This window comes from Pseudopipra pipra, chromosome 6, assembly GCF_036250125.1.
Source record: "Pseudopipra pipra isolate bDixPip1 chromosome 6, bDixPip1.hap1, whole genome shotgun sequence".
In the NCBI taxonomy this organism is placed as follows: domain Eukaryota; kingdom Metazoa; phylum Chordata; class Aves; order Passeriformes; family Pipridae; genus Pseudopipra; species Pseudopipra pipra.
This window is the reverse complement of record NC_087554.1, coordinates 27,158,774-27,178,920: the sequence shown is the minus strand read 5'-3', so window position 1 is coordinate 27,178,920 and position 20,147 is coordinate 27,158,774. Positions and strand designations below refer to the sequence as shown.

General features: G+C 42.4%; 1 protein-coding gene across 5 annotated transcripts in view; it reads right to left on the bottom strand.

The window, feature by feature from the left end:
* Nucleotides 1–20,147, bottom strand: part of MAPKBP1 (mitogen-activated protein kinase binding protein 1) — a 102,511-nt gene that overhangs the window by 28,786 nt on the left and 53,578 nt on the right. For 4 of the 5 annotated variants that reach the window (XM_064658112.1, XM_064658114.1, XM_064658116.1 and 1 more), the window contains 15 exons: nucleotides 20,053–20,110; nucleotides 16,868–17,038; nucleotides 13,838–13,975; nucleotides 13,032–13,214; nucleotides 12,411–12,428; nucleotides 11,730–11,890; nucleotides 9,378–9,567; nucleotides 8,235–8,381; nucleotides 7,165–7,349; nucleotides 6,954–7,045; nucleotides 6,473–6,598; nucleotides 4,675–4,745; nucleotides 4,103–4,224; nucleotides 3,125–3,200; nucleotides 448–559 (listed from right to left, as the gene is read on the bottom strand). In XM_064658112.1, coding sequence (XP_064514182.1) covers nucleotides 448–559; nucleotides 3,125–3,200; nucleotides 4,103–4,224; nucleotides 4,675–4,745; nucleotides 6,473–6,598; nucleotides 6,954–7,045; nucleotides 7,165–7,349; nucleotides 8,235–8,381; nucleotides 9,378–9,567; nucleotides 11,730–11,890; nucleotides 12,411–12,428; nucleotides 13,032–13,214; nucleotides 13,838–13,975; nucleotides 16,868–17,038; nucleotides 20,053–20,110 — 1,850 coding nt within the window. The remainder of the gene's footprint in view (nucleotides 1–447; nucleotides 560–3,124; nucleotides 3,201–4,102; nucleotides 4,225–4,674; nucleotides 4,746–6,472; nucleotides 6,599–6,953; nucleotides 7,046–7,164; nucleotides 7,350–8,234; nucleotides 8,382–9,377; nucleotides 9,568–11,729; nucleotides 11,891–12,410; nucleotides 12,429–13,031; nucleotides 13,215–13,837; nucleotides 13,976–16,867; nucleotides 17,039–20,052; nucleotides 20,111–20,147) is intronic. The other variant, XM_064658113.1, reaches the window with a different exon arrangement.

Below are 20,147 nucleotides of genomic sequence, written 5' to 3'. Positions count from 1 at the left end.
TCACAGATCAATATGCCCCAATTACCATAACCATTTAACCAAGAATCTAGGCTTGACATGGAAAGGGCATCCCATGGCAAAATATACTTGAAGACTGAATTTTCTTTTTGCCTATGATAGAATAGTTCCTGCAAGGTATGAGCTGAGGTTATGTCATAATGAATCTCAACATACTCTGAAAAAACACAGACTACTTTATAGCCTAATAGAAAAACTGCGTAAACAAATACATGGCTTGACAAGTGTGTGTGCTTGTGTGCAAAATGCAAAAGTTGAAATTGCAATGAAATAAGCTATTACAAGTAATTCTAGCTACAACCTACTCAAAAATACAAATCAGGTAAACTGTAGTGGTGAGAAACCTTCAGAATCTTTGATTAGTATCAGACCCTAATTATATAGTCATCAGCAGAAAAAAATGCATTTCCAGAAGTTAATGTGCCTTACCTGAATGTCCATACATGGTTGCAACACACTCGCCAGAATAGAAATCAAAGATAGACAGGTTCTTGTCAGAACAACTGGTTGCAATATAAAGACCAGAGGGATCCGTTTGCACCTGGTGTAGGAGACAAGAGGAATGCAAAGACCTGGTGAGAAAGTACCTTCAAACCACATGAAAATGGTCCAGAATACCAAAGACAGTCAGAGTAGTTAACAGAATAAAATGCAAGTAGCTCCCACAGGACTCCAATTGAATACTAGACTATCCAGCATCCCAGGACAAATCTCCAACCTGACTAAACTTTTAAGACTATCTCCAACCTAATCAGAGACTACAGGCACTTGCATTAAATGCCTTCATGACTGTGAAAACATCACCACCAATGGACAGACTTATACCTCTCTCTTCTACCTTCTTTTAACCACTGAGGTCTTATTTTCTTCTATGTTAAGATCAAAACAAAATCATAAGAAACCCCAAACACACTCCAAAACATCCCTCCTCCAGCTACAAGAAAAAAAAAATCAGAGCTGACAGAGTTAAGTGAAATTTAAAAGATTCCAGTCTTGAGGAAGAAATCGAAAAAGAACTAAACACTGCCAAGAAACGGTCTTTGACAATGATACCATCAAATCTTCGGCACTTGCAACTCCCACTTTTGGACTAGTTTGTTTGTTGTTTGTTTTTTCATATGCATCCATTGGTTGCTTTACCTCAGATCAAATATAAAATCCCCTCCAAATGCCTTACCAGGTCTAAAGCTGCGCTATACAGCAAATACAGCTACTGTCACCAAATGTCCTGCTCTGTTCTTTACAGAATTTTAAGGAACTGAGAGTGAAAGTGTCTGGTTTTTAAGGGAAACAGTACTTAAAGAATGGTTTTTGGTTTGGTGAGTTGTTGGGGTTTTTCTTTAATTTTTATTTTGTAGCTGTATCTTTTGCTTCCCATGTCACATGTTCTACTTATTAAACTGCAATGTATATTATGATCTCAGAAAAACAGGCCAAAAAAATTTAAATTCCAGAGATAACCATAATCCCCTTGGTTACATAACTGTCTTAAAAATGAGCAAAGCAACATTAAAAAATAATTGAGATTCCCCATTTGAGGTACACATGAAAAAAAACCCCACAAAAAACCTTAAAGGTTGTTAAAAACAAAAAAATCCAGCTACCAGCCCATTTCATGGTTTCTGGTCTAAGAAAGACATAATCAAGCATCTAAGTTAATCAGCGATGAAGTGTAGCATCAATTTTTCATTTTCATTACTCTGACTAATAAAAAACCTTGTAGGAATTATAATAGGCAAAGAGAAAGAGAACTTATCTTTTTTCTGTAAAACAGAAGATAAGACACTGAACAAAATTATTTTCCCCTTCCTTTTTGCCCAGTTATTGACACCCATCAATAATTTCAGCTGGAAAGGAACTACAATGATCACCTATTCCTGCCTGACTAATTCAGGGTTGACCAAACTAAAGCTTGTTATTAAGGGCAGTGACCAAGTGCATCTTCAACACTGACAGCTTGGGGCCTTGACCAACTCTCTTAGGAAACCTGGTCCAGTGTTCGACCAAACTCTCGGTGAAGAAATGCTTCCTAATGTCCAGTCTAAACCTCCCCTGGTGGGGAGGGGGAACCATTCCCACATGTCCTGTCACTGGATCCCAGGGAGAAGATATCAGCACCTCCCTCTCCACATCCTCTCCTCATCCTCATCCTGAGGTCATCCCTCAGCCCCTTCCTCTCCAAACTAGAGAAGCCCAAAGTCCTCAGCTGCCCCTCATAGGATATTCCTTCCAGTCCCTAATAATAATACTGCTGACCTGTTCAGCTGAACAGAAGTATTTGGTTTAAAAAGTATGAAAAAAGTGAGGGGGAAAAAAAAGAGAAGCAGTTTGTTTGGCAATTTAACTTGAGAGATATTTTGGTTGTGTAAATTGATTCCCCCTTTAAAGATAAGAATGCGATTCTTCCACATCCCAATGTGCTGACATCACTCTTAACTCTGGATCTTGAACACACCTGATTTACCAGGGTAAGCCTGGATAGTGGCAGAAGCAGGCATGCTACCCTACCCCAAGGTCTGGATGCACTCAGCAGGTGGAAAATATGAACAGACTCTCTCCAAGCAGTTACCAGGCTTGTTCAGTACTCTAAGATCCATGCTTTTCAGGGCAGATGCCATTTAATTTTATCAACTCAAAGAGTTTCACTTGTATTTGCCCTCTGAAAACCACTTCACAAACACTGATCAGCAAGCATCTGCACCTTAAAAATCCTAACAAAAACAGTCAAGAAATCCAGAATGAGCTCTCTGGAGCAGAAAGTAAAGGACCAAATTAAATGGATTAAATTATCTCCTGACAGATACTGGTGCAGTTCTACTTGTTTTTACATCATGGGCCAGTGACTTACTGCAGAAACAGGACAGAGAGAAAAATCATACATCATCTTCAGGATTTATTGACTCTTTTCCTGTTTTAGGCTGATGGAACCCAAATTACCAGCCATTAAGGATGGAGATGGGAGGAAGCAGCAGCAGGGCAAAGGACAAAGTATGGAACAAGCAAAAAAAAAAAAATTTACTGTGTTCAGATTCATTTTCTTGTCCCTCAGCTGCATTCACAAAAGCTGAAAAAAATAAAAAAAGGAAGAAAAAGGAAAACAGCTTACTTTGATAAGAGTGCCATCTTCACCTTGGGATCCCTTGTAAAGCTTCTTCTGCTTCCCACTGCTTATGTTGAAAACCCTGAGGGGATGCCAGAAGATAAAATGGTTCAGTTTGCCCAGGTGCTGTTCTGGGGCTCTTTGTCACCAGGATCCTTTTCTATCTCTGTTTCTCATTCCGCATAAAATACATGAAACAGGGCCACAGGAAGTGGGGAAATGATCTCCATGAAGTTTAACCATCAATCATTTAAATGGTTCAAGAAACAACCTCAAAAGTAATGTAGAGGCAGATTATCTGAATTAAACTTCAGGCTTTATTATCAAGCCTCAGTCCTTCCTGAAGTAAAAGTACCTGTGGCAGCTCCATACTAAAGGAAAGGATTAAGAGAGTAAGACACTTTATTTATGTTAGAATACTAAACCAGTAGTGATATTTAGCTATGACCAAAATTCTCAGCATCTCATCCAGCTGCAATAGCAGAAGACACAAAACTACAGAGAAACTCCTTTGCTTACAAGCAAGACAGATTGGAGAAATGGATAAAAAGGAAGCAGAGAATGGACTCCACTTGTTCAAAGACAGTAACACCTAGTTCAGTTTTAGATTCCCACAGTCCCAGCTATTCCACAGGACCTCACGGCTTCTCACTAGACATATCTTCAAAACCAAAAACTACCACAGTGCAGAGGTTCTTGCCCCAAAGCTCAATGATGTGCCAAGAAAGGCACACTTGCTCTCCCACTAGAAGAGCTTTGCTCTGCAGAGCAACCCAGTGAGAAGCCAAGAGTCCCAAGGGCATTCGCACATATCCACAGCTTTTTATCAGTGATGGGATAGGCGGAGTTCAATCTCATAGTGTGAGGTGAGGCCTCAGATCTGTCTGAAAACGCTGTATTAAAGAACCTAGAGGAACGATGATGAAAATGGGGCCGCCTCATTTAGGACTGCAAACATATTTTCAAGATGAGAAGTAAACTAACCTGATGTTACGATCCTGGCATCCAATAGCTGCATATTTCCAGCTGGGGTCCACGTCCATGTCATAGAGAGTGGTCTTCCTAACAATGTGATGTGTTCGGGTAAACTGAACCCCTTCTCCTGTCTAAACATGTGGGCAAAGACCGTGTCAAAATCAAAGAGTTAACCCATTATTAAACACAAATAATACAGATGAGTCTTCTTACACAGCCAGCACAAAACCACCCTTCCCAGGGAGCTGCTGGGAGCAGCTGGGATTGGAGGCACAATGAACTCCTCCCTCCAGCCCATACTCTTTCACCACTCCTCACAATAGCTCTGGCAGCAAAAGAAAAGCAGATATCCTAACTGCTCTCTACTTTGCATCTTGCTGTGAAAGGTTAGGCCAGAACTAGCTGCATACTTCACAGAAGTAGTTCTCCAAATGTAATCTCTTGTATCGAGTCAGTGGGAGACAACTGAGACTGCAATAGCAACAAGCTCATAAAGAAACTCTGATATCATTCTCTGAAGTAGCTCCTTTGTGCAGAGATTATTAATTAAAAGCACACAGAAAAAGCTGTGATAAGGTTACCTTCTGCGCAGTGCGGAAATAGATGCTCTTGTCTGCCCCACAGCTTATCATTCGCACTTTCCCATCATTGGCTGGAACAAAAAAGCAGGAGACAAAAGATAAACACAGATTCAAGGTGGAGGAAATGTTTCAGTTCATACCACTCCTCATGTATTCTAGTCCTAATTAGCTAAGCCTGACTGCTCTGTAAGCAGCAAAACAGAAACCCTGTCTCAGGGACAGCATTTGTTGTTAATGCTCAGAGTGCATGTGGCCCTAATACAGCTTTATAGAACAGATTAGGATGTAATTCTGTCTTCTCCCTCACCAGTATGCTCATGTGCTGACTCTCTCTGTGCCACAGCATTCCATGGCAATATGGCACGTTCACACTTGGTATGAGCTGAAAACAGGCAACAGGCACTTTTCAGACCTCAGAGTTGGTCACTTGTTTCTTGCCACTCTTTCTTACTGCAGGGTCAGGCTTTCCTTCTTCCCTTAGCAATCTTCTGTAACCAATCTGCTCCTTCAGCAAAGGAACACCTGATACAACTCAAAGTAATGAAAACTAATCCAATATCACACAGGCCCTTGAACTGCACCCATTTAAAGCACGCCTGCACCTGGCTCACAGACCAGCACAAAGGTCTCAGCTGCCAGGCCTTAAGCCCAGTTCCCTCATCTACTGGGAGATCATCTGGCTACATTCGAGGCCAGCTCTCTGATAAGACAGACTTGTTAGAGAAACTTTTGCTGGCCTTGAAGCTCCTCAAGGAAAAAAAAAAAACCTTGAAAAAGCCACACAGTGGCTCTGGGGGGCCTCTGCTATGAAGCTTCAGCGAGGTCCCTTCACTCTGGAGCTATTTTCAAGCTGAGGTTCTCATCCTTGAGCCCCAGCTGAGCTATACTGCAGCAGCATTGCAACCACACCTGGGCCTGGACACATATCCCACTGATCCGAATCCTGACCCTGACCCACAGACTCAGATTCCTGATTTGAACTCAAACCTGCCTTGCTGCCAAGGGCTTGTGATGCTACACTTGTCTCACAGGTGCTGAACTGTGGCTGACCCTGACCACTGTCTTCAGACTGATCCAGACCTTGCACTGCTGACCTGTCTTATCACCGTGGATTTGTCTGGTGATCTGGACTACTAGGTGGATCTAGTTGGACTTGATCTGTTCCACCCCGTTCAGGTAATGTGGGACTATCCCACTGCCAGTGATGTTACTACCTTTACCTGCCTTCTTGGCTACCAGCTTGGCCTGACAGAGCAGCCTTGCTATTCCTGACAACAGCACAGTACAGCACACTGGTGTCTGACCATCAGTGGTAACTGAGTGCTGGGGATGCAACATGCTCTATTACCACAAATGCAAAGTCTTACACTGGTTTGCAATGACAACTTTACTTGTGACTAGCTAATCCTGAAACTTTTTTTTTTGCTGGTTTGGGGAATTTTTTGGACAACTGTTTCACAGTTCTTCTCACTAAGAACAGCGTTTAGCCATCTGACATCAGTTAAAGGGAGTAAATCATTAAAGAAAAACAGCTTTCCAAAGAAATGTTGAGGACGGCAATCAGGAAAGGTTTTTTGAGTAGAGAGGAGGGAGAGAAGAAGAAAACAAAAAAGGAAAAGAAGGCAACTATCATGACATATCACCTTCTGTTAGGACTGCAGCTACAAAAGATGGCATAAAAAAACCAGCTGCAGCTCCAAATTGGCCTAGCCCAGTATTTAAGTAGCTAAAATTACTGCCACAATGGAACAACAGCAGTGCTCAAATCCAGCTTTGGAGGGAGGCCATGATTCTCTACCTGCAAACTTCACTGCAGTGATGGAAGAAGAATGTTCATCCAGGGTCTGCTGCAGGCTATAGTCCTTCCCAGCATCCAAGACATGAATCAGTCTATCCCGACTGGCTGAGGCTAAGAGCTTTAAACCTGTCATAAAGTTAAAAAGAGTGCATGACCATTTTCAAAAGAGCTTCTCAAGTCATCTTAGGGACAAAGCATTACACTGTAGCAAACTGCATGGAAGGACACAAAGGAACACCCCCGGATTTCACACTACAAAAATAAACAGAACAAGTTTCAATCTCAACTTACCATAGTCCAAGGAAAAGTATGAGAAAGAAGCCTTTTTGTAAAGTCTGGCTCTACTGGCCCAACTCTGCAAGCCTGCTCCAAAATCCAGGAGTAGCTCACTACTGAAAATTCTAACATACCATGGCTGGACATTCTGACTTGCTCAATACTATATTCATATGCAAAAAGGAAGAAGCTCTATTGCATTTACCTGTGTCGGGTTTGGAGTATTCCAGACACAGGATCTCGGAGTCATGGGCTTCCACTTTCAGCATTTCTTTCAGAGACTGCAACTCATATATCCTAAGACACAACATGACTCACTTCAGTATGTTTAATAAAATTAGCAAGACAGCAAGACCTGTTTTTAATTCTCATGCCTGGCCAGTTTGCAATGTGCATAAGAAGCTTTATGGGATTACCTGAGAGTGCCTATCCTGTCTCCTGAGGCCAGGTGCTCCCCACTGGGACTCACACAGACAGTGCGTATCCCCACCTTCGTATCCATCACTTGTGCATCAGCTTTCTCTGCACTTCCTGCTGAGTTGTAATCAGTGTCCAGAAGTACCTGAGTGTTGTCATCTACATAGATGATTTTCATCAAGTCCTGGGGACACAATACACCCAGAAATATTTAATAGTTACAAAATATGAAAGTGAAGCATCTGCCTTAGAAACTGGGCTCCTGGCCAACCTACGCACTTCATTGGCAATAATGCTGTAATTGCTAGGAACAAGCACTAAGCCTCTTCGTACTGTGGGATGAAAGTTTCAAAACTGTGTCTCACAATGACCCTTTGCAAGATTTCTCTTCAAGCTAGAAATTAGTAGCATCTCCTGCACTACAGACTAACTCTGGGATTAGTGATTACAGCATATTAGGGCACACAGCAGGAATCTGAAAGACTTCTAGAGATCATCCAAGTCAGCCTTCTGAGAACTGATAGAAAAAGCAGGACTTTTTTCTATCTGATTCCTAAGGTCAGGCCAATGTGTCCACAGATCTTCCAGCACAACTGAGAGTAGAAGCAAATGTCCATACGTAATCACTGTTCTGTATGAGTATCCTCTCTGTTATATAGATGAAGTGAGTGTAAACTGTCTCATTCAATTCTCCCAAACCTCTGCCTCCTTTAATGCACCTTTTCCAAACAAATCTGTAAGTGATTACACATTACAGAGATGGAGAAAAAGAGAAACAGCTCTCCTGAAGCATATGGCCCTCATGGAAGAGACTAAACTTGGTGAATCCTTGGGTGGTTTATGAAAACAGCAACAGACCCCAGCTCTATTTCAGACAAACTGCCTTTCTACCCAATACTCCCTTCATGTTTCTTTGGGTTCATACATTTAATCAGACTTGTGCTCAGTTTACAGAGAAGCTTGTGTTGACTTAGAGATCCAAAGAAGTTTGGGCCTTAACCTGGGTATACCTGTGCATGAGGAAGACCAACCCCAAGGGCAAAGAGGTGATCAAAACCTGGGATCTTACATTGCTGAGGATATTGCGGTGCAGGGCTGTGCCGTGGATGTTGGAGCTTTCAGTGTTCCACAGACGAATGGTGTTGTCAGAGGAGCAGGTGATGAAAGAGCCAGGAGGGAGGCATGGCTGGTTGTTGTCCTTCACCTCTGGATACATCTAAGGGCAAGTAAAATCAAACCCTTAATGAGATTGCCTGGCACCTGGCATCCTAGACAGCAGTAGCAAGTTTCAAAACAAAACGAGACAAAAGGGCTGTCCTCTCTGTTTTGTTAAGGTGAAAGCCAGACAGTTCTAATGAAAACCTGTTTGCAGACCAGAGCTTCACATTCACTTCAAACAAACATTCACTGAGCCTCCCTGAACATAGAAAATTTCCTTAAGAACTTAGCAACAAGCCAGCATCCTTTGTTTCTAATAGTTCAAAGTTAGTTCAAAAGAGTACCTCAAAGACCATACAAAAATGACCATGCAACAACCACCTCGCAACTTTCATCTACTACAGTTGATTTATAATTCAGAAGGAAATGGTGAGGTGCAATTAATAAATAATAGAGTCCTCAATCACTTCCCTCTTTCCTGACCCCTGCTGAACATATTTCAACATATTAACAACTACATTGTTTCCTATACCTCCTTTCCTTCCCTCTGTTCCTCTGAGGGAAAGGCAACTAAACAGACTGGAAGATGACAGCCACTTGAGAGGCTACTTCCACATGTTCTGGTAAATAGGTGAAGAAGGAGCAGACTTCAGATCTTAGCACCTGTTTCATTCTTTTGACTTTGGAGCACTTGCTCATCATAGACCTCAAATAATTTTTTTTGAGGTCAGCAGTAACCTCTTGTGCATTTTCTAAAAGGAACCCTTGCATTCAGCTTTGTCCAGTTCTGCTCCTTCTCCCACCTCTCACATTTTAACGGTGAAATATTTTTTCCCAGTAGCACCCTGCCTCTCACGCTTTTGGTCAGCCATTGCAATGCAGCAAAAGAACTGTTCCCAGCTCCAACTCAGGCCACGTAGGAACCACACTAACCACAGGAGAAAATTTGAGTCAATTCTTTCTCTCTGCAATAAGTGGTTGCATTCAAATTTGGCAGTTCCTTAGATGACTTCCTCAGCTCACAATCCGACACTTTTGCTTGTAGACAACATACCTCAATGTTCCACACACAGGAAGAGTGGTACAAAGCAGAGTACACCTTGCCCACTTTCTTCGGGTCTTTGACATCCCACACATACAGGCTGTGGTCGTTGTATACACAGGAAAGCCACTGGTTGGTGGGGTCAAATGTCAAGGCAATCGTGTCTGGATACTTCGCATCAGCCATACCAGAGAAAAGACGGCTGCATGAAGAGAGAAAAACAGCCTGGTTAACTTGTGCTCTCTAGGAGTCAGGGCAAGGAGGTGAAGCATGAGAGCTCAGATTCTCCACAGGATGCTGGTGAAGTGAACAATACACTGTGACATACATAGGCAGAGAGAGTAGTTGACTGGGAAGACCTGTCTCTTGAACAACCAGAGTCCCAAAAGAAGCCTAAAAGTCCCATGGCAAAAGTTATACTCCCTGCCATCTAACTCAGAGTCCCACCACAAACAGGTGATTGACTTCCTCTGAAGAAGGAACAAACAGGACATTTGATCATCACTTACCACTGCATAACCAGGTGGCAAAATTAAAATCCAAGTCAAATAATCTCAAAACAAAGGGGAGGATCATCTTCTGGTGGATACTATATTTTGTTTACTCATAGCAAGAATTGCTCTCACCAAGAAGAATAAGTACTGCACTCAAAAAGAGCACATCAGCACAAGGGACAATGAAATGGTTCATTTCAGTGGCCACTTGTCTGACCTGCCTTCCTTCCACCCCTGTCCCACACACAGACCAGCATGGTGCTGCTTGCAGCAACTTGTGAGATGGGCAACTGCAGATGAGTACTGTCTTTACTAGATAAGCAAGCTGTCTGTTGCTAACTTAAAAAGGAATTCTGCATAATAAGTAAACATGTCTTTGTCCCAGTGTGGCCCAAGATCACACCATGTGAACCCTGCATCTCCTCTACAGGGGTGCTCTGTTCAGTTCTGCTGCCATGCATGTAAAGGAACTGCTCTGTTGACCTCAGGTGAACTCAGCCATCCCACAGTGCTGCTAATGATATTGAACAAGGTAATTATAGCCAGAGTGCCAGGGTGTTGAGAGCAGGTAATTTAAAAGGACTGGTGGAGCCAAAGTGCACATAGCTCATGAGACAACTGGAACCCTGCTTCTTCACTTGGAAAGGTTTGAGAGTTGGAAGAGTACAGCCCAGATTCTACTGAAAAATCAGGTCATTGATACAGTTGTGGGCAGTTGAAGGCAGGCAACCAGCATCCCACAGAGAAGCTCCGGCATGCATGGGAATAAAAGGAGTCCTGTGTTTTCGAGCTTCTTTAGAAGTAATAAATTAATTTTTAAATGTTGTTAAGGTTGTAATCAGTGCTACGAATACATATTTAACATTTATGAATATTTCTGCTTGACTGATGCATGAGAGTAGCAGAGAGTATTTTTAAAGGGTCCATGTATACAATTGCTTGACTTTAGCACTATTAGAAACTGCTTACATTTTAAATTGAGAAAGTTCTTTTTTCAACTCCTTTACTGGAACATCATTATCTCCCACTTAATTTTCTGGAGGAAGATTGTACAGGGCGCTGTTTGACTCTTTACCTAAAGCTCCAAAGAAAAGTTGAGAGTACATATCTGTAGTCATGGAGACTACAGATATCCAGTGGAATAATGGCTAGTGAATTAATACCATTTTTAGATTTCTTTCCCCACTAGTGACAGAAATTAAAGAAAATGACTGGGAAAGCCTCCAATCAGGATTGGCAAACAGCAACACATGAAGGGTTTTCTCTAGCATAAGCCTCTGCAAGCTGGCAGACAGAACCGTATAGAAATCATATTACCCACCTCAGAAGGTAAGAAATAGAAAACCAAGACAGAATATACTGGAACAAGGTAGGAAAACAATAAAACAGAATGCACAAGGTTGCAGGAGAAGACTATAGTAGATTTAGGTCTTTAGGCTGCAAGGGAGCCTTTGAAAAAGTGCCCCATGAGAGCCTGGGCATCTCTTAACAAGATCATTATACTGCTACGAAGGAGAGTCTTCATCCCTTACCAGTGATAAGCAAAGGATGTCCCATGGTACAGGAACAACTGAAGTGTGCCCCAGCATCCTGTGCTCTCTGCCTCCTTGCTCACAGCAACCACTGTCAAAAGGCCACCAAACCCAAGCAATTCCAGGGACATGAGGAGCAAGATACTCTGTACAGTCCAGCAGCCAGCTTTGGGCTGTAGCCCAGTCACACATGGCAAGGCTGCAACAGCTCAGAGAGATCTCCAACAGGCTGCCAATTTTAATCCATAAAAAGAGCACACTCCAGATGGCAAAGGTCTGGGGAACAGTTCTAACTCCTACAAGCCTCCCTTGCTCCCTTCCACCTTTCTCCACCATACCTGGCCTCAGTCACACTCGCGATGTCTGTTCCCAGAAAGTGTGGCTTCGGCAGCGTGGTGACAAAGTGAAGGTTCAGAGGGTTAAAAATCCGCACGGTGCCATCAGCGCAGCCACAGAAGATGTAGTCATGATTCACAGAGATGCAGTTTGCCACAGTGGTCTGAGGAGGACACAGCACACAAGAATGAGCAACGTGCTCACATGTCAAAGGTCACCAGATACACGATAGGGTGAACAGCAAATTGACAGACAAAGGAGTCATGGTCAGAAAAGTTGTAGTGAAGTCGAGCCCTGGGAGTAAGGAAAAGCCTAAAAATCCATTTTTCCTTTCTGAAGAGCTTCTCAGCGAAGGTCCATTGTAGATTCCAAGTGGTTAAAAAAAAAGCCTAGTTCCTCTGCCACCCACTGTGACAGGAGGTCAGCAGAGCTACACATTTGGTCCAGCTAAGTCCTACTCTGAACACTGCTTTTCTTCCTGTGACATTCAACACCACTGGCAGGCAAGCAGCACCTCACCTGTACTAGCACACCAACACATTACCTGTCACAAGGGGATAAGAAAAGAAAAAAATGGATTTTCTTCCCCTCCCTTTGGGATTTGTACAAATGGCAGAAAGTGGTACAAAATGGAGCGTGGTGAAAAGGGAATGAGTTCAATGCAAAAAGTTTTTTCAACTTACTGTGAAGCTGTCTGTATTCTGAGCGAGAGTGAAAGGCAGATTTTAGAGAGGAAAGGAAAGAAAAGAAGAGGCATTTCATTTGAGTGAAAGTGTGGAATTTTCCCTTGATTTTAATACACTGGATCCTTTCAGGTGGGCATGTTACATTCAATTGAAAGGAAAATAAGCACGATCAAATTCTTAACTACGGGCCAACCTGGTGGTTTAGAATAGCCAAACCAACTAGTACATTCAGAACCTGCATTTGAGATGCACAAGCCAAGTAAGACACTGCAGTGTTCTGATAGAAATCAGAATCCTCCTAAAACTACTTCTCCAGGCCCAGCCAGGAGGGACCATGCAGGGGTTGCCAAAGCCAAATAAGGACACTGCTTTGCCAGAAGAGCAGTAGCTGTAATGCAGAAGCCTGCAAATGAAAGAGCCTCAATGATTAATAAAATCCCTTTGCCAAGAAGCAATACTATTTTTGCCTGGCCTTCCAGAGTAAATCACAGAGTAGCAGAGGCCCAATTACTTTCACTGCTGGTTGTCAGCTTGCGGTCCGAGTGCCCTTATTATTTGTTGTTCCTGCTCTGCTTCAGCAGGCACAAACACTGCAGAATAGGAGGATGTAAAACTCACCCTCAGCTCCACCCACTTGTCTAGCAGCCTTTTTTCATTGAATTCACAGAGCAAGCCTGAGGATGTGATACAGAAGGTGCTTTCAGCTTTTTTGCCCCTTCCACAAGCCACGTCTGCAAAGAAGTTGTTCCTCAGTTCTCCAAGCAATCCTGAGCGACCTAGCAAGGGGACTGTGGCATTGACCTACCAACAGAAAACAGTTTGTTAGAAATAGAGCAAGGCACTTCAGGTAGACAGTAATTTTTTAGAACATCAAGCCTTGAGTGCTGAAGTAACTCAAAAAAGAACTGCCAACAGCCTACAAAGAGAGGTTTTACTTGCTGTTCATGTTTACAGCTGTTCATGAGCACGCAAAGATCATCATTGGAGGATTCTGTCCCCCAGAGAAAAACAGAACAGTTAAAAGTTTAAACACTTTAGTTGACACTTCAAAATGACACTCACAACCTTTTGAGATGCTCACACCAATTGTCATACAGCTCTCCCCACCTCTGTGTTCCAAGGAGTTAAAATGATTGCAGCTCTTCTCTAATTTACTTGTCCTTCAGTATATGTGACTACAAAAGAACAAGTATGCTGCTATGCAACTCCAGGAGCAATGCCCCTACCTCAGTGCAGGATAAGATAAGATTTTAGTGCTATCAGCCCATGGAGAGACTGAGACTTGAGAGCCAGGGTGGAGGGCTATTCTTGAATCCTAGCAAAAGCAAAGAGTTCCCACTTCCCACAGCTCACTGGGAAAAATCTATCCCGCTCTAAGATGGAAATGCCTGTTCACAGCTCAGCCTTGGTGCACTTCCTCTCACCTTGGAGGTCTTGCTGTCATCCAGGTACCAGAACTTGATATGTCGATTTCCAGCAGTGACAAAGTAACTGCAGTCCTCTGAGAATGACACAGCTGTCACTTTACTTGAGACTTTGTTGGCTGCCACTACGATGTTTTTCTGGAAATATAATTGTTTAGATTGCTTAATTTCTTTACTCAGAAACAAAGGAAACTAATTTCAATTACAGGCACATATGCAGTACAAGCATTGCAGCAGGGAAAAGATGAGGCCCAAACTATTCCCCATTCACCTCTGAATATGACCTCCCCAGCATTAGCTGGAAACATTGATTTGGCAGACAGTACAATTCACTTTACATTCGATTCCACTTCCATGGGATCCAGAACAAATCAGCAGGCACTAGTGCCTGCAGGAACTTGCTGTCTGAGCCATAACAAACATCCTGGTTTCACAATCACCAGGAGCCAAGAGCAAAGCCATTTCCTTTCCTAAACAGCAAATACATATGTAGGCCAGCACAAGGAGGAGTTCTGCCAGCCCCCAGGCAGCAATGAGGGCAAGGCACTCAAGATGGGGAACAGGTATTTTTTCACAGGGAAAACAGTCCATAAATTATGGTTCTTCCATAAATTCTCTCTTTTCTTTAAAGACATAATGCTTTATCAAAAGACCCAAAATACAAAAAGATTGGAAGGGAAAAAGCAAAATCTGCTATACCTCAAATGTGCACTTTAAAATGTCAAAGAGTTTGGAAAAGGAGTAAGAACACACAGGGACAGAAAACGGGATGCAAAATGGTCAGAGAGCAGAAGCTCCCTGTTCACAATATCATCACTCAGTTTTCCTCCCACTGTCTTTCCCCAGGGAATGGTAGAAGTGAGAATAAAAAAAATTTCCCCTCTGTCTGTGGTGGGTTTGCAACCATGCAGCACATGGCTGACAGCAGTCCATCCCTTTTCATCCTTGCTCTGTTTCCTTTATCTTTCCTTTTAGGGACTCAGTTGCTCCCAGTCTTCCCAACACAATGCCCTCAGTATAAAAAACACTTCACTCCAAGGGCCCCACCAGACTGCGTGCTGACAGAACTGAAGAAACCAGCAACAGAGAAATCTAGGCTTCTGCACTGTCACCATGGAGGATCCCCCAACCCAGACTGGAGGAAAAGCAAGTGGGACAGCGATTATCATAACTTCTTTCAAGACAGTGCACAGAGAAAGGTTTAGGACCCTTGCAGACCTTAACATGTGGATCACTGCTGTGTTCTTTCTTTAGTGAAGCAAAGAAACCCTACAGAACAACAGGGGTTCTCTTTTCCACCACAGTCAAAAGACTAAATCTCCCAGCCAGGAAAAACAGGGAAATCAAAGCAGCAGCACAGAGGATAGAAGAAGGGTTGTGGTTAAAAGTGCTGGAAAATGCTTCAGGAGATCTGTATTCACATCTTGGTCTCTCAGTCTTCGTTGACTTTGGTCAGGTAAAGTATCTCTAGTTGTGGTGTCCAGCCTGCAAAATAAAGGCTAGCTGGAACTCTTGACAGTCACAGTCTGGAGTGTATGCTTAAAGTGTGTGTTCTTCATCACAGAAGAGTGAGAAAGTCCTCATCTCACAAGTTCTCATGCACATAATTATACAGTGAACAGAAAAACCTGCATAAGGCAAAACAAAGCTACGTGCAGAGTCCCACACATGGCACACATTGTGATCCTCTCCAAGTCACTACTTTCATTTATATAAGTGTAAAGAACCAAAAGGCTGAGCACTCACATCTCAACACTGACATATGCACTTAGGTTTTAACACTACACACAGTTCAGCTACACAAAAAAATAGGAAGGTCAAATTTCAGCTCATGCAGAAGACAACAGTGAGATTTTAAATTACAGCACAGGAAATGTGATGAAAAGAGTAACATACTAAATGAGCATGGACTTACAAGCTGCAAGAGAAGAGAAGGCCCTGGGGAGACCTTATAGCAGCCTTCCACTACCTAATGGGGGTCTATAGGAAACATGGGGAGGGACCCTTTATCAGGGAGTGTAGTGATAGGACAACGGGTAAAACAAGTGGTTTTAAACTGAAAGAGGGTAGATTTAGATTAGATGTTGTGAAGAAATTCTTTATTGTGAGGGTGATGAGGCACTGGAATGAAATTCTTTACTGTGAATGTTGTGAGGCACTGGAACAAGCTGAGAAGTTGTAGATGCCACATCCCTGAATATTTTCAAGGCCAGATTGAATGAGGCTTTGATGGGATTTCCACCTGCTCTAGTGGAAGCTGTCTCTGCCCATGGCAGAGGAACTGGAATGATATGATCTTCAAGGTTCCTTCCAACACAAACCATTCTATGATTCAATAATCCTGTGAGATTTAACAAATCCACTTATGTGTTTTTTTAAATCATCTCTTTTAGCACTTGAAGAGGTAACAGGATGCGAATAAGTGCCTAGCCTTTATTAATACAGAAGACTCCAAGCCTACTGTCAACAAATGTTTGTTTTCTCATCTACAAAAAACAAATGCTTAAATGTTTACTAGAGGACACAGGCTTTCATCGGCTTTCACCCATTATGAATTCCCTATGTTCTTCTTCTCATCCATCAAGGATGGGATCAGAGTGGGATGACAAACTCTATCATAACAAAAACAAAACAAGCCAAGAGCATCCACCACACTACAAGAGAAATCCCTGGCTGATGAGAGTTTTCTTCCTCAACCTCATAAATTAGTTTTTAATAAGCTTCTAAAAAAGCACAACGGTTTGGCAAGGTTTCAAAATCCAGGCTTTTCTGGCTGGACAGCAAAATGTCAAACGTCTCCAAGTATAAAGAATATCCCTTCATGGAAGTGACTTGGAACTTCCCTGAGGAACCATAGCTTTCTCTCATGTGTAAATTTGCCTTTGTCTATGAACATCAAAAACCAAACAATAACTACAGAATTTAAAAAAAGGAGAAAGCAAGATGAAATTGAACTAGTTTACAGTTAAACTGGAAACTCTTTTTAATTAGCAACACCTTGTGGTCCACTCAACCTCCTAGATAACTTACCTTCCATGACCACACATTGACAATCATATCATGCTGGTACCCCACTGAAACAATGTACTTGGAGCTGGGGGAGAAAGCCACACAGGCCACACCGTACTTGTGTTCCTGGAGCTCTGCCACCTGGGTTCGCTCAGCCACATCCCATACCCGAACTGCTGGCATGTGTCCACTCTGGAAGGGACAAGAACAGACACAGAAAAAGAAATGTGACCCCTGAAGTCAGTTCTGACAGATTCAAGCACATGGAGGAGGTTGAAAAAAGATGTCTAGATGGTGCACTTACAAAAGATTTAGAGATTCCTTTGATTCTTTAAAGCCCAGGTTGAGACTGACAACCTAAGGAGTATGTGCATTTCAACAGTTGTCCAAAAGTGTTAATACAATCTCCCCTGCTTTAGTCCTTTTCTTATGCTACTCACAAAACAGCCACAGATTAGAACAATACTTTTGATGCAAATCTCTGATCTTTGTAATGGGAACTCACAGTCTGCTTATGAAAAGGATTATAACAGATTGTTTTCCTCAGTGAATCAAAAGGCCCTCACATCCTCTGCTCCTAACAAAACATGGATATCTGAGATATCAAGCCAGGTCATGCCATACAAAAACATGAAATGACTATTGCGATAACTATCACACACCATTTGCAGGACGCCTCTGGGAGACTAACAGCATCATTTCTGTCACAAAGTCACACATGGACGCATTCTGCCTGAAAGAGTATGGGCCGCGTAACGTCAGAAAAGAAGACATTGATGGAACAGAGCCTCTGTTTGTATGCTTGCTCTCCAGAGAAACAGAAATGCCAATTCAGCACCTTCTGCCAGATAATTCTATTACTTTGTTTAATTGTTTGCTATTAAACCAAACTAAAACAAGGCGCACAAGATAAGCTGAAATGCTGGCCAAAAAAATGCACTTGATGCGCAACTCCTACTCAAATAACTGCTCATGATTTCACACTGAAGTCTGTCAAAACAGTAGCTTGCAAGATAACATAACCATGGCAACATGGCAGAATGGTACCTTTTGGATCAGTTTTAAGTAAGTCATTTGATTGTGTGGGAGAGGCAAGTCTCATCACAAGTAAAAGTCAAAGCTTTAAAAGCTTAAAACCGTGCATATTTTAACTGCCTTGTTCAAAAGCTTTGCCAAGCAACTGCTTGTGACCTGGAAAAATACCATGGTCAGATTTTACTGCAGCTGGTACAGTTCTCCCTCCTGCAAGGCAGAGCTCAGGTCTCCAGGTGGCTGGAAAGATGTTACAACGAGCTGAATCAGCTGCTCTTCAAAGCAATTGCTGTACTTAAACACATACATACACATAGATATTTCCCAGCATCTTAGCATACAGTCCAAGACCTTAATTAACTGAATTTGCATTTCATCTTTTAAGAAATGCTCACCAAAAATGAGCTTTGTGTGACTCCAATGGACAAGGATTCTATGCCTCCACAGGGAGAACTAAAAAATAACAGTTTAAAAAAGAGGAGAAAAAATCTGGTTTCTTATGAATTCGAAATATATAAAAGACATTTAATATATTTGGTGGTCAAGGACTAACCTCCATATTCTCCTCCCTGAAAAGCCAGCCATGCAGAAAACTAAGGTGTTATTAGGCAGAATTAGCATGAGGTGGCTAAAAGAGTGTTTGACAAAGTGAACTCAGAGATCATTTCCCTATGGGACAGAGGTTGAACTAAGACACAACTGCTGACACCAGCAGGGGACACTGCTACACTAAGCAATAATTCAAATGTCAGAGACGTGGGACGTTACTGAAAAAAGAAATGCTTTTACAACAAGGCCAGAGGAGACACGTTTTGCAAGAAGGGGTGGGGGGGAAGTCCCCACAAAACATTCAAGTATAACTGGAATGGCTTTTTTTTAATCTGAATTTGTCATTTACCCCAATGAAGTTTAAAATTGAAAAGTTTGAGTTGTTAGCAAGAAAAGCACCCACTTCATTTTTTACCACTATTCCTACCCCACACGAAAGGAACTGAGCACCAGAAATAAAAACAAAAAAAAGGGAAAATAAAAGAAGGCACCAGAACCATTAGAACTGAACACCATGAAGAAAATATGTATATCATATATATTAGAACTTCAATATAAAGGGAGTTTATTACATTCAGATTTCTAGAGAGTAAGGAGGCATTAAAACATATTACAGCTATAAAACCTCATGTTTTCACTAAAAAGTTAATAACAACAGTCTCTGATCTAATGATGGAAAATTTGTGCTTACTTTTTCTGTGTTATGGTAGCCTCCATCCAAAAAACCCCACGTTGTTTCTACCCTTGGTCTGATCCATGCAGGATTCAAGCCCAGCTTTGGACCCCGCAGGGACATGACAGCTGCAATTACGGTGACCACACTAGGGACCTCTGGAGCAAAGATTCTCTGTCTTGACAGCTCCAACACAGGACTGTGACATACTTCTCTTCCCTGTGGCTGAGGCTCAGAAAGGAACCTGTTTCACACATGCTCACTCCCCACGTGTTACACAGAGACTAGTGGTAAACTGTCATTAATCACACAAAAGAGCAATCTGAGCCCAACCATATGGAGGTAAGCATTTCTGTGGATTTTTAACATCCAGCAATTCCAGCCTCATGACACAGCCCATGTCTTGAACTTCTAATGCAGAACAGACACACAGTGCACTCATCGTTATTCTCCCCCTTGGGCACATTTGGAAAGAGGAAGCAGTTTTTGCCCCCCAGCCAAACATACAATGCCAAACCACAGACACCAGTATCTTCTGTCACTATTCCTAAAGCTCCACTCCACACACACTTTTCATTTTTTCCACAAAGCTGTTACTGGCTTCAGTTACTTCCTGAAATCCTAAAGGGACAGTGCTAAACAGACCAAGATTCAGGACCATCCAAGTACTCTCCACTGATGTTAGAGTAGAGCCATGATGTGTATCCTTCCAGTTATTTTCACTCTACCTTCAGCCCACAGATGCCACCCCAGAAGATCCATCCCCCAAGCTGATGAGAGACTGAAATCTGCCCAATGCCACCTGTGACCCAGCAGGTCCACTGAACATTGATGCAATGTTGAAACTGATTTGTCTGTGTCAAAGCAGTTCACTGGTCTGTTTCTTCTAAGCCCCTCTGCCCTGCTTCAAAGTGCAATGGAAAAGGTGTGCCCTTTCTCCTCTCACACTTACCTCTCCTGTAACCAAATATTTGCCATCTGGAGAGAAAGCAAGTGCTGTAATTGTTTTCCTAAAACAGAGAAAATGACACTGAGAAACATTTCCAA